Source organism: Leopardus geoffroyi, chromosome A1 (assembly GCF_018350155.1).
Source record: "Leopardus geoffroyi isolate Oge1 chromosome A1, O.geoffroyi_Oge1_pat1.0, whole genome shotgun sequence".
Classification (NCBI taxonomy): domain Eukaryota; kingdom Metazoa; phylum Chordata; class Mammalia; order Carnivora; family Felidae; genus Leopardus; species Leopardus geoffroyi.
In genome coordinates this window covers 214,190,410-214,204,321 of record NC_059326.1, presented here as the reverse complement: position 1 = coordinate 214,204,321, position 13,912 = coordinate 214,190,410, and the positions used below count along the sequence as shown (strand labels likewise).

The window sequence follows — 13,912 nt, the reverse complement described above, 5'->3', positions numbered from 1 at the left end:
TAGAAATGTGCATCAGCTGTGCCTTTTGTAATTAAAACTCATCTCAGATGTCTTTTATTTTAGGCACTTGTTCATTATCATTTGAGCTGCTTTAAGATGGAGTGGAAAACATCCGTATCTAGTGCCTAAACTCTCAGATCTATAAGACCACACTTTTACTGTGGGTCACTACAAATGTTCTCTTGAAATATGGAAATGAGTGGATTTTATGGAGAAGCCCAGTACATTATTTTACCCACTGAGCTAAATCTAGAGGCAGTTATAATTAGAACTTCCTCAGGATTAAAGCGTTTTTCCTTCAGTTTTAGACTCTAGGGAGCCTCTGACTGAATCTACTTTCTGGCCTTGATGTTAGGTTTTTCAAACAAGTAACAAAAGATTTTTAAAAAGAGGGAAAAATCTTTTTTAAAAACTGGGGGGGGGGGGGGGCAGAGAAGAATAGGAAAATTTAATATCACTGTGGCACACATGATGACCATGTGAAATAAAATATTCAGTGTTTTTTTGGGCAACTTGCATCCCAGTAAAATACACTTAAGAGGTTTTGGGTTTGTTTGTGTTTTGTTGCCAATATTTAAAAAAAAAGAAAGCTTAAATATCAAACTGTTTTAAGGCACTTTAGAGAGCTTCTCTTAACCAATAACCTTTCCCTTGAATTCTCTGTAGCATGAATTACACAGAATGTCACTCCCTTCTTACAACTTTCTCACGTTCTCTCATGCTTTTTTCCTCCTCAAAGCAACAGGCCCAGTGCTGGCACACAGAAGATGTTACTACTAATGTTGATCATATCAACAGTAACAATCAACAGCTATCTCTTTTAACCGACTCTAGTCTCCAATATTCGAAATTCTCAGGAACTTAATTCTAATTCCTCTTTCCCCTTTCTCCTGTTTTTCACTCAGTGACACTGTGATTTCTCCTGAGATGTCTTAGATGTATAACCACTTAACACCTCACACCTAAATTATTTCAATTGCCTCCATTTCCTTTCATCTACCTTACTCAGAGATCAGGTTCTGCCATCCCTTGGTGTGAGAGAAAATAGCCTGTAAAATAAAAACTCCAGACTGGAATTCTAGCTCTACCATCTATTCAAGGCAAAAACCTCTTCCTTCAGTGTGTTCCAGAAAATGCTCACTGACTGCTGAGACATTTATTAATGCAACATTTTTTTTTATTTTGTTCATCGTGCTAAGTGTACTCTTTAATCTTCATCACCTATTTGACCCATCCCTTTACTCACCTCCTCTGGTAACCATCAGTTTGTTCTCTGTAGTTAAGAGTCTGTTTCTCAGTTTATCTTTGTGTTTTTCCTTTGCTCATTTGTTTTGTTTCTTAAATTCCACATATAAGTGAGATCTTATGGTATATGTCTTTCTCTGACTTATTTTGCTTAGCATTATACTCTTTAGCTCCATCCACATCATTGCAAAAGGCAAGATTTCATTCTTTTTTATGGCTGAGTAATATTCTTCTCTTTGCGTGTGTGTGTGTGTGTGTGTGTGTGTGTGTGTGTGTGTGTGTTGTCTTTATCCATTCATCTATCAATAGACACTTGGGCTGCTTCCATAGTTTGGCTATTGTAAATAATGCAATAACATATGCAATAATGCAATAAACATAAAATAATGCAATAAACATAAAAGTATATGATTTACACTGATCCCTCCTTTGTCATTTTCACTTCCCTGACTTTACTTAAAATGCCCAGTCATTCTGTCCAAATCAAAGTTGGATCAGTTCACACTAGACCTTCTTTCTTATTACAATAGTATATTACTGATTAAAATCTGTCCTTACCCATTAAAAAAAAGATAGGGGTGCATGTATCTTTTACAATTAGTGTTTTTGTATTTTTTGGGTAAACACCCAGTAGTGTAATTAGTGGACTGTAGGGTAGTTCTATTTTTAATTTTCTGAGGAACCTCCATACTGTTTTCCAGAATGGATGCACCAGTTTTCATTCTGACCAACAGTACAAGAGAATTTTTCTCCACATCCTCACCAACGCTTGTTGTTTAGCAACATATTTTTATCAAATACCTATTATGTATTAGCTTACTAAAACAAATGAGACACTATTCCTGTCCTCAAAGGAGCCTAGTGGGGGAAAATGAAGGTAAATAAGTATAATTTAATGAACTGAGATCAGTTCTATAATAGTGATATAAATCAATGCAAGGAAAATTCTGCTTGGGGGTATCAGATAAAGCTTCAAAGAAGAGGTAACTCTTCAGATGTATCCTGAATGACATGAGGAATTTGGCAAATCAGCAGAGAGTGGCAATCAAAAGCAGGGCACCGTATATGCATAAATAATATGTCTCAAAGAAAACAGGCACAAAAAGGTAACTCCTAATAGGTAGAACACAGGATTTTAGGACAGTGAAAATACTCTATATGGTATTATAATGGATACATGGCATTACACATTTGTCCAAACCCACAGAATGTATAACACCAAGAGTGAACCCTAAGGTAAACTACGGGACCTTGAGAGATGATGATGTATCAATGTAGGTTCATCAACTGTAATAAATGTACCACTCTGATGGGTGATGTTGATAAAATGGGAGAGGCTAGGAACGTGTGGCGGAGGAGGGGGAGTATGGGAAATTTTTACTCTCAATATGTCTGTGAGCCTAAAACTGCTCTAAAAAATCAAGTCTTAAAGAAATTTTTAATTAAAAAAGGGAATTCCTAGAATGGCACAAAGGGGGAGAAGAAAGGAAACAAAAAATAGATGGGAATTAGATTATGAAAACTATTAAATGCTCTGTTGTATAATACAGGCCTTGGCAGACAGTAAAGAAATCAAAGATCTTAAGCAAGAAAGAAAATAGTCAAATCCATACACTAAAAAGAAAACAACTCTAAATGTAGTGTGAATGATAGACTGGAATGGTTAAATACTTCATGTGAGAAATGAGGAGGGCAAACATTAAAGCAAACAGGAACCAATTCAAGCCATATTAGACACAGGGGTGCCTGGGTGGCTCAGTCAGTTAAGCATCCCACTCTCGATTTCAGTTCAGGTCATGATCTCATGGTTCATGAGATTGAGCCTCGCATAGGGCTGCACGCTAACAGTGCGGGGCCAGCTTGGGATTCTTTCTCTCCCTCTCTCTTTGTCCCAACCCCACTCATGCCTTTGCACATACTCTCTCTCTCAAAATACATAAATAAACATTAAAAAAAAAAAAAAAAGACATACTAGGGACAGAACTGATAGAAGAGTCTGCAACTCATAGAGATGGGAAGGAAAAAGCTTCAGGACAAAAGAAGATCGTAAGGTTTTCGGTTTAGATGATAAAAGTAAAAGAGGTGAAATACGTTTTAGTATTAAGGTGATGAGTTCAAACACTAAAAATGTTGAAACGAGGTATGTACCCACATGAAGTTGCCCAGGGGCAATTTGAAAAGACATCCCAATCTCTGGGGCTCCAGAGAAAGGCCAGGGAAGGAGATATTGGGACAGACACGTAAAGACAAAAAGGGGATGGGAAGGGAATGGGAGAATATGAAAGATTACATAGTAATCTCTCCCTATCTTTCCAAGAAGCCATTGGGACGATCAGATTGCAACAATGGATCTGAATGTATTGGGAAACCATGAAGGGCTACGCAAAGATGAAAACATGGAACCAGGAAAAACAGTCTGGGATGAAAGAGTGAATGAACATCAGACCAGGCTGAGAATGCAAAAACAGTACCGCTGTCAACAGGGCTAGGGGGACGACAGACATAAAGCCTACTGCAAAGATGGCAGGAAACTATGTTTCCCTCAAGGTCTTACAGCCGCTGTAAAATGCCAGAAAAGACACCCTCTTTGAGGGACCACTGCTTTTCTGCCGATGTTGCCCTCTGACCTGCTTTGCTATGTCTTCTCCTCTGAATAAAGATTACTGGGGACACTATGTTAACTTGCCCTTGGCTCCTGACAGCACCCAATCCCAAATTAATCCGTGGCTGCCTTTTTTTTTTTTTTTTTTTTGAGAGAGAGAGAGAGAGAGAGAGAGAGGGAGGGAGGGAGATGGGGGAGAGAGGGAGAGGGAGAAGGGGAGGGGGAGAGGGGGAGGGGGGATGGAGGGGGAGAGAGAGAGGGAGAGAGAGAGAGAGAGAGAGAGAGAGAGAATGAATCTCAAGCAGGCTCCACACTCAGTGCAGTACCTGACAAGGGGCTCAATCCCACCACCATGGGATCATGACCTGAGCCAAAACCAAGAGGTGGTCATTCAATCAACTGAGGCACCCAGGCACCCCAACCCATGGCTTCTTCTAACTCAGCTTCAGAAAAGACTACCAACCAAGAACTGATCCCTGATTCCCTGGCTCCTCCTTACAATCTGCCAGCACCAGCCCTCCGGCCTCCCTCACTACATGGATTCAATAACTCTGTTTTGTGGGCCTACAGGTTTGTGTCTGGCTGCCTGTGGCTGATTAGACTTTCACAGTATCATTACTCAAGAAAAAATTCAACGGTTCACCCCCGTCTCTCACACATTACACCTAATAGATGTGAACCAATATGGAGATGTCAAATGAGTCAGAATGGCCTGGTGTGTGCACTTGAAAATGGTGAAACAGAAAGACCATGTATTACTAAGCACTGCTCAGTTTCATAAAGACACACTAAGATGAATTCTGAATCTCAGCCTTCCCATTTGTAAGATCATGTTCAGACTCTGCTTTTTCATTGAATCACTTATTCATTTTATTCTGTTAACAAATATTTATTAAATACTGCACTTGCCAGCACTGCACTCGGTACTGGAAATATAAGATAAGCTTGCTAAGTAGACAAGTGGGAGAAAGAAGCAGTTTAAAAAGAGAAACGAATCTAAACAAAAACAGATGCAATGAAAAGCACATGGTGTAAACCTGCATACAATTCAGGAAACCAGGAACACAGCATAGATTGGGGGGGGGGGGGTGCAGCAGGTACGATGGGAGAAGGGTGCAGGGAGTAGCTGGGAGTGAGGGGACTAGTGTAAGGCAAGACTGGAAGGAGGAAGAAAGTAAAGAAGTTGCTGAAATTGCCAACAAAAGATAAAGGCCAAAACAAAGATATTTTAAGATTTGAGAAAAAGACTTAAAATACATGCCATCTGCTACAGATATAAATCAAGATGCACACTCATTTGTATGTGTAGGACAAAATGGGGAACATGGAACATCTGTAGATAACTTTCCCATCAGGAGAAAATTCACAAACATAAAATCATCACAAATCTCTATAAAAACAAATATAAAAAAATCAAATCCTCAAATATGAACATTATTGAGGTCACATTTTTCATAACTATTGATTCTTTTTTTTTTTAAATATCCTAAGTAATTCAGTAATAACATCTGACAGCCATTTAAGCTGAAGGTTTCACAAAGGCTTAAAACACTGGCTTCCTATGTTCTTTATTGCTCCATGAGGGCTATTTCACTCAATTATAATGACATTTCAATTTGGAATACAGAGTTGCGTCTCCCTTTAAATGTTAAATTGACTTGTTTTGGTACAAAAAGCATCCAGTATGCTCTATTACATGCAGGATTTTAAAAAGTGGCTTTAGCAATATTAATAGCTTAATACTTTAGTAACAATAGGGACTATTTTAGAATCTATCATTTGTTCTTAAACTATAACTTGTTTAAGGAAGAAAAAAAAAGTACCTTCATACTCTATTCATAGCCCTGTCAGAAACTCCCTATGAACTGACTTTCTAAAATAAATATACATTTATCTAGTCTACATAGTTTATATAAAAATAAATCCTAAACAGAAAAGCCAAAAGGCTATAGCTTCAAGTAAGCTTGAATGGCGTAGGTACCCAACCATTATAAAACAGAAAATCATAATCAACTTCAAGATACTTGAAAATAAAACAAAGTATTCATACTGAATTTGTTAGGTGGCCATGGGAGAAATGGGGTCTCAGGTAGAAGGCAAATTCCTAGTGCAAATGCCCACAGAACTTTCCCATTTGCAACAGGGTTGAGTAAGTTATTTTTGTTGTATTGAAATCTACCATCCATGGCATATTCGGGAACTTTGTTTCTCCTACACTCTCTTTAAACACAAACACTAATTGATATAAAATCTTCTATAATGATACTTGAGAAAAATCAAATGATTCAAGATAAATACCGGATCATTAAAGAGTAAGCGTCCAAATAACTGTTTGGCTTCCTCCAGGCTTCCCTCCAAGTAAACAGCTCCTAGATAAAAGGAAGAGAATGCCAAAAGGAAGGCTGCATTAATATTCAAAGAAAATTATATGTCTCTATAAATAAAGCAAAAAGGCAAGCCAAAACTCACTCACATTAAAGAAAAAAAATTGACAAGACCAGAGCAACTATTTTTTTTTTTTTTCAACGTTTATTTATTTTTGGGACAGAGAGAGACAGAGCATGAACAGGGGAGGGGCAGAGAGAGAGGGAGACACAGAATCGGAAACAGGCTCCAGGCTCTGAGCCATCAGCCCAGAGCCCGACGTGGGGCTCGAACTCACGGACCGCGAGATCGCGACCTGGCTGAAGTCGGACGCTTAACCGACTGCGCCACCCAGGCGCCCCAGAGCAACTATTTTAAAGGTAGCATCTTCCCTCTCTTAGCCAGGATTTGTATTATAAACTAGACTGAAATGTGAAATTCAAGTTACTAAAACCTAAATCCAATATTTTAAGTAAAAAGAGGCCTACTATGAACTATCATGCGAGGTATGGGTATGAACTTACTAAGGGAACTATGCACAAATACCGACTTTACGAGCATGTTAGGTTTTATTTTATATTTATAGTTTATGTTTTAGACCATAAAAAGACCTGATAAAACCTGAGCTCAGATCAATGAAGGCTTCTGCAAATAAAAATCAGGACAATCTCTGGGGCACCTGGATGGCTCAGTTGGCTGAGCTTCCAACTTTTTGTGGGGAGGGGGGGGGGGGAATTCTATCTTTTTATTTTTTAATATATGAAATTTATTGTCAAATTGGTTTCCATACAACACCCAGTACTCATCCCAAAAGATGCCCTCTTCAATACCCATCACCTACCCTCCCCTCCCTTCCACCCCCCATCAACCCTCAGTTTGTTCTCAGTTTTTAAGAGTCTCTTATGCTTGGCTTTGGCTCTCTCCCACTCTAACCTCTTTTTTTTTTTTTCCTTCCCCTCCCCCATGGGTTTCTGTTAAGTTTCTCAGGATCCACATAAGAGTGAAAACATATGGTATCTGTCTTTCTCTGTATGGCTTATTTCACTTAGCATAACACTCTCCAGTTCCATCCACATTGCTACAAAAGGCCATATTTCATTCTTTCTCACTGCCACGTAGTATTCCATTGTGTATATAAACCACAATTTCTTTATCCATTCATCAGTTGATGGACACTTAGGCTCTTTCCATAATTTGGCTATTGTTGAGAGTGCTGCTATAAACACTGGGGTACAAGTGCCCCTATGCATCAGCACTCCCGTATCCCTTGGGTAAATTCCCAGCAGTGCTATTGCTGGGTCATAGGGTAGATCTATTTTTAATTTTTTGAGGAACCTCCACACTGTTTTCCAGAGTGGCTGCACCAGTTTGCATTCCCACCAATAGTGCAGGAGGGTTCCTGTTTCTCCACATCCTCTCCAGCATCTATAGTCTCCTGATTTGTTCATTTTGGCCACTCTGACTGGCGTGAGGTGATATCTGAGTGTGGTTTTGATTTGTATTTCCCTGATGAGGAGTGACGTTGAGCCTCTTTTCATGTGCCTGTTGGCCATCTGGATGTCTTCTTTACAGAAGTGTCCATTCATGTTTTCTGCCCATTTCTTCACTGGATTATTTGTTTTTGGGTGTGGAGTTTGGTGATGAGCTTCCAACTTTTAACCCCAGCTCAGGTCATGATCTCACAGTTCATGGGACTGAGCCCCAGGTCGGGATCTACATTGACCGCGCAGAGCCTGCTTGGGATTCATTCTCTCTCTCTCTCTCCCTCTCTCTCTCATAAAAAATAAATAAATTTTAAAAAATCAGGACAGGGGCGCCTGGGTGGCGCAGTCGGTTAAGCGTCCGACTTCAGCCAGGTCACGATCTCGCGGTCCGTGAGTTCGAGCCCCGCGTCAGGCTCTGGGCTGGTGGCTCGGAGCCTGGAGCCTGTTTCCGATTCTGTGTCTCCCTCTCTCTCTGCCCCTCTCCCGCTCATGCTCTGTCTCTCTCTGTCCCAAAAATAAATAAACGTTGAAAAAAAAAAAAATTAAAAAAAAAAAAAATCAGGACAACCTTTTTCTTTAATTTGAAATAACTATTTAACCTTTAAACTGGGTATCAAATCAAATAAGATTTTAATTGGGTATCAAATAACTCTGGAGTAAGATAGTCCTATATTTTTGAAATCATATTTTTATATCTGTCTTCAGAAAGGCATTTTTTAAGTAAAACATTAAGACACTTAGTCACCAGGACTTTTGATGAATAAATACATTTATTATTTGTCCATAGTTATAGTAATAATAATAATAATGCTAGTAACAATGAGCAGGATAGTAAAAGTAGCAGTAGTGGTTTGGGGACTACTCAGGCCCTAGGCAAAGTGCAAAGCATTTTTGCATTCTTATCTTCACCTTCATAGGACACCTCAGTAAAGAGTGTTACAAAAGATTTATAGGACTTGGGCTTATAGTAGGTGATTTGGGGAAGGTTTAAGGAAATGGAACTCTGAAGGGGTGGCTGCCAGGATTGCATATTAAGATTCTCACAATTCTGTGAGATAAGTGATCCTATCTCCATGTCACAGATGGGGAAACTGAGGCTCAAAGAGACTCAGTAACTTGGTGAAGACACAGTGCTGATAAATAAAGCAAAAAGGAATTGAATCATGTCTGCCTGGCTTGGGAGCCAACTGTAACACTGTCAAAATTATTATGTGTACAGAGCACAGTAATTCCATGTGACATATTCTCTGAAAATAGACATATTTGTGCAAAACAGACATAGCTGTGAAAAGACTGTGGATACTAATTATTAAACATTCTCTTGTTACCATCATCAGTACAAAACTACAATGGGATGCTTTTATACTCATTTTCAAAGGAAGAAGGAAAAATTGATAAGGAAGCACAAAGGCCTTTGAAATGTACTCAATCATTTACCTAAAAAAAAAAAAAAAAATCAAGGAATTGTCAATCTACTGTTACATTTCACTGTAAAGCATACTTGCAATCACCAGCTCATTAACTCTTCATAACTTTCCTGTGCCAATAGCTAACTATATTCTGGTTATAGTAAAAAAGAAACCGAGGAAGTAAAGTGTCTGCATCAGTCTTGCTTCAAGTGAGTAAGTAATAGTTACATAGACTCAAGCCCTGGGATTTAAAAAATGCAGTGTTTTCAAGATGTTGAAGTCAGAAAATCTTGTAAACAGTTTAAAATGTGATTAAAAACAGTGTTAGGGCCTCACAAGCAACCTACTTACTGTTTATTTATGCATGTGGTCCTGAATCAAATCTGGAAAGTAATCCATCTACATATTAACTTACTTCAATTCAACTCAGTATATACTAACCATGCACGTACATGACATCAGACACCAGTGCAGGCATGGGGAATGCAAGAAAAGAAAGCAAGACTGCTGCTCTGGAAGAGCTACAATAACCACAATATGTGAAGTTAGTGTTCTACTAGGGACCTCACATGCTTTGGAAACAACTAACTTTGTCCCAAGTTTCCACACTGAATTTTATATGGTCTCCAAACATTTTAAGCATACAAGAAATTAGATTATAAAAAGAGAAATTACCTATTAATGCTTCAAAACAATTAGCCATTGCATGTCGAAGGTCTGATTCCCTACAAAGGTCAGGTCCATGAGCATAAAGCATAAAACGATCCAGTTCAAGTTTCTACAAAATTCAAAATGACAATAAGAAAGAAAGAATCTGACGAAGTCATAACTGCAACAACTCAACATCTCCTGGGGGTAAGGGGTTATGGATACAAATTAATTGGTCTTATGTCAATAAAGTAAGAGAGTTTAGCTTGCCATTCATTAGGAGTCCTTACATATGGTTCAGATCTGACTAATCTCAACCTTTCCCCAACTAGGCTTCTATGAACTCTGATGTTTCAACTCTGATGGTTCAGAACTGATCAGATCTGAGTCTAATTCCAAGTTCAGACCAAGCACTAGCCAAAGCTGGAAAAAGACTATGCTATAAGACCACGGGCCTTTGGGTTCACCCAACATGTCTAGAGACACAAATCTAGCCCAAAGTCAACCTCTTTGATTCCCAATTTATATGGTATTCATGTCTGTACTATACAGAACAAATTTGTATGTGGCAGAACCAATGGGAACCCTTGGAAGATTTCAAAATGCCTTGTATCTCTAAATCTTCTTTTTTTTCTTTTTTTTTTTTGTAGTTTGGATTAGGATTTCTGTGGCCCTTTATCTCTGTACTTGTGTCCACTCTGTGAGGTCTCTATACTCATCTTTCAGAAGGCTCAGTGAAATCTGAGCAACGGGGTTGGATTTACCTTAAGGGCTCCTGGACTATTGTTTGTAATGAATTATGCTTCTTTTTTTTTAATTTGGCCTCAGAAAAGTTTAGAACCAAATTTGTGGCCAAGATCTGGAAATTGTATAGGACTTACGAATATATCTGTGTATAGTAATTTCACTTCTGGCTTCATTTATTTTCCTGCATATTTTCTCTTTACTTTGAGTTAAGTCCTACTGATTTCTTACCCTATTGTATTATAAGACACAAATCAAGTCCTTTTAGAACTAGACACAGTATGAATGATTTTTTAAAATAAAACCCCTGAGACTGAATAAATGGAAATCACAATTCTTCCCATAAAAGGAGAAAAATACAAACATTGCATATGCATGCAATAAATCTGTTTCCATTACCCTATAATTCAGTTCAATAAATTCTTACTAAACAGGAACATGCTATGTAATATGGAACAAGTCACAAGTTAATGAACCAACTAGGACAATAGAAGTCTTATCAGTCCTCAAATAGGATACTCAGATTTCGTGTGTCTCAGTGTATTTTAATATCCATATCCATTTACACTGGAAAAAGAGAATAAAAACCAGACATATGTGCTATCAGTATTCTGTACTGCTACGAATTCATGAGTACAAAATATATTCAAATGAGTTTCGACTACCACAAATACAACAGCAGAAAACACATCTTTTAAAAAATTGATCCCTAAGTGCAAGAGCTTATGCTAGAATATGTAAATTTCATCTGTTGCACAACTTCACTGGGAAAATCCAATTGTCTGCTAATCTCTGGAGCCCTGTTTGAGAATAGACTGAAAGTCATGTTTTATATTACAAACAAGTATTCTGGAATGCTATGAATTTTCCAACTTTTCATAATCCCTGCTCTACATCTTTACTTTTTCCCGTAGGCATTAGTGGAACTTTTAAAAAGGAGAGTGGTGTTCAACTGGTGCTTGTGTTAAAAGTTCATCTGTCTGTGGAGAGCTGACCTGAGCTTTCATTAGATTCTCAGAGATTCTCAGCAATCCTCTGTCAAGTACTTCTCTCCCAAATGGTTCAAACCACTGGTCTAGACAGAGGGCAAGGCCACCACTGCCTTCTGTTGGAGCAGATGAATGTTGAATGCTATGGGAGTGTCAGTACTTGGGGTGGAAGAAGATCATACAGAAAAGTGAAGGGAGAAACTGGGCAAATTAACTCACGGGTTTGTACATACCCCAGGTGTCACATAACAGTTTCTGTTTTCCTGCTATGGCAATTTTTCAAACTTTGTAAATATCCTGCCTCCAATGTTTGAAAAACAATCCATTATATCTTAAAGTGAAAAAAAAATTGGGAGGGGGTTGATAACTACTTATTAACATTTATTTCCAGTGGACATTTATGTGCCCTGTCAGGAAACATTTTGACAATTAAAGCAACGAAACATTGAAGTAGTTGTACGTAGGGTTGTAGAATTTCACTCATTGTGAAGCTCCTAAAACCAAGTTGGCACACATGTTGCCTATAGTTTTTCATTAATGTGTCATTACTTGCATTCTCAAATGCCATCATTATGATGATGTTGTTACATAAAATTAAATAATACACTCTTGCTAACATAAAAACCAGAGGCTAAAATTAACCATTTTGAATATATTAAATGCCTTAGCAAGATCAAATTAAGAACCAGGATGGGTTTAATCCAGTCTTTTCTATAAAATGAAGAAAAAAAAGAAAAAGAAAAAGAAAGCAAAAATCAAGGGAAACTCAGAAAAGTTTTTCCAGTGAATCATTGATTGGTGTTTGGAGACTTAAAAGCCACAATTTCCCTTACTACTGAATAAACACACAGGTCTTTAAAATGTCATAATTTATAATGAAAACAGTAGTAGCAACAATAAAAACAACAAACTCCTACTAATTTATTTATCTCTTTCTGTGATTACTACGAACAAGGATTATGCCAAATACTTTACAAAGTGAATTCTTCAAACCCAAACGATAATATTGGGGCACCTGGGTGGCTCAGTTGGTTAAGTGTTCGACTTCAGCTCAGGTCACGATCTCATGGTGTGAGTTTGAGCCCTGCATAGGGCTCTCAACTAATGGTGTGGAGCCTGTTTGGCATTCTCTCTCTCTCTCCCTCTCTCTCTCTCTCTCTCTTTCTCTCTCTCTCTCAGAATAACTAAAGAAACTTAAAAAAACAAAACCACTCAAACAATAATTTCCTTTCTTACAACCACCCTGAGTGGCAGGCACTGATGCCATCTCCACTTTACAGATGAGAGAGCAGAGGCTTGGAGGAGAGACAACAACCTGCCTAGGTCCCCCTCACCCCACTGTTTCTAAGAGGGGCGTGGACTGGAATCATGGTGGCCAGTTCCAACGCCTGAATTGGTTTGCTCTAATTTACTGTCCTAAGACACCATATAGAGACAGGAAGATCAGATAAGATAATGTAAATAAGTAAAATGTCCACCATGAATCTAAACTGAAAAGAGTCAAACAATGAAGTCAATGTGGCTGGCTGGACAACCTAAACCCTAAATCTTAATTACTGGGATTTGTGATATCTGGGAATTCTCAAACATCTAGAAAGTATCCCTTGTGGGTATAAATGGGCAGGCATATTTCATTCAAAGCTATAATGCTGCTTATTAGCATAAATTAAAGACAAATGCCATACAGAAATTTTACACAAAGGGAAGATACAAAATATTTCATTTCTTTGCTCTGTTCTTGTTCCTTTTCCCCAAATGTTTAACTCTATTCACGCACATCTGTCAAATTTTTCCTCTTCTGTTATCAAGTTACTTCACCATGGAGTTCATTAGTTGCTGGTGAACTCACAGAGGTAACAGAACTAATAAGACTGAATCTTTAAAACCCAAACAAAAAAAAATCCTTCCCAGTCTATAAAATATTAAACTCTTAATATACCCTAAAGAGTTACTTATTCAAATGCAGAATTATGCATGGAATGAAGAAGAAAACTTCCGACTTTACCACAAATGCTTCAGATGTTTGACATACCTTTGCTAACATGGCAAGGTGCTGATTCTGAACAATGGCGGTCCGGTAAGTTGCTAATCCTCCTTCTTCCAGACTAGGAAACAAGTAGTACAAATGGACACTGCAAAAAAAAAAAAAAAAAAAAAAAAAAGGTACATGAATAAATATGCATCACAACCTTCTGTCTGTAGCTCCAAGTTACAAAAACAGGCCTGGCACACAATATCTGCACAACAGGTATCAGCTGTGTTGAACCAAACTGAAGGGTTTGATTAAAAGTCTATGAAAGTTAAATAGGAAGCACAGTATATCTGAATGTACTAAAACCCAAACAGCACCATTCACCCCTATTTTCACATCTACTTGTGTTAAAAGACTTCTCTGACAAATCTGATGACAACAAAGACCTGAGCGGT

At 38.1% G+C, this 13,912-nt stretch overlaps 1 protein-coding gene across 13 annotated transcripts in view; it reads right to left on the bottom strand.

Annotated features, from left to right (window-relative positions):
* DROSHA (drosha ribonuclease III) overlaps positions 1-13,912 on the bottom strand; it is a 127,404-nt gene that overhangs the window by 23,676 nt on the left and 89,816 nt on the right. For all 13 annotated transcript variants that reach the window (XM_045441016.1, XM_045441055.1, XM_045441104.1 and 10 more), the window contains 3 exons: positions 13,518-13,617; positions 9,780-9,882; positions 6,146-6,216 (listed from right to left, as the gene is read on the bottom strand). In XM_045441016.1, coding sequence (XP_045296972.1) covers positions 6,146-6,216; positions 9,780-9,882; positions 13,518-13,617 — 274 coding nt within the window. The remainder of the gene's footprint in view (positions 1-6,145; positions 6,217-9,779; positions 9,883-13,517; positions 13,618-13,912) is intronic.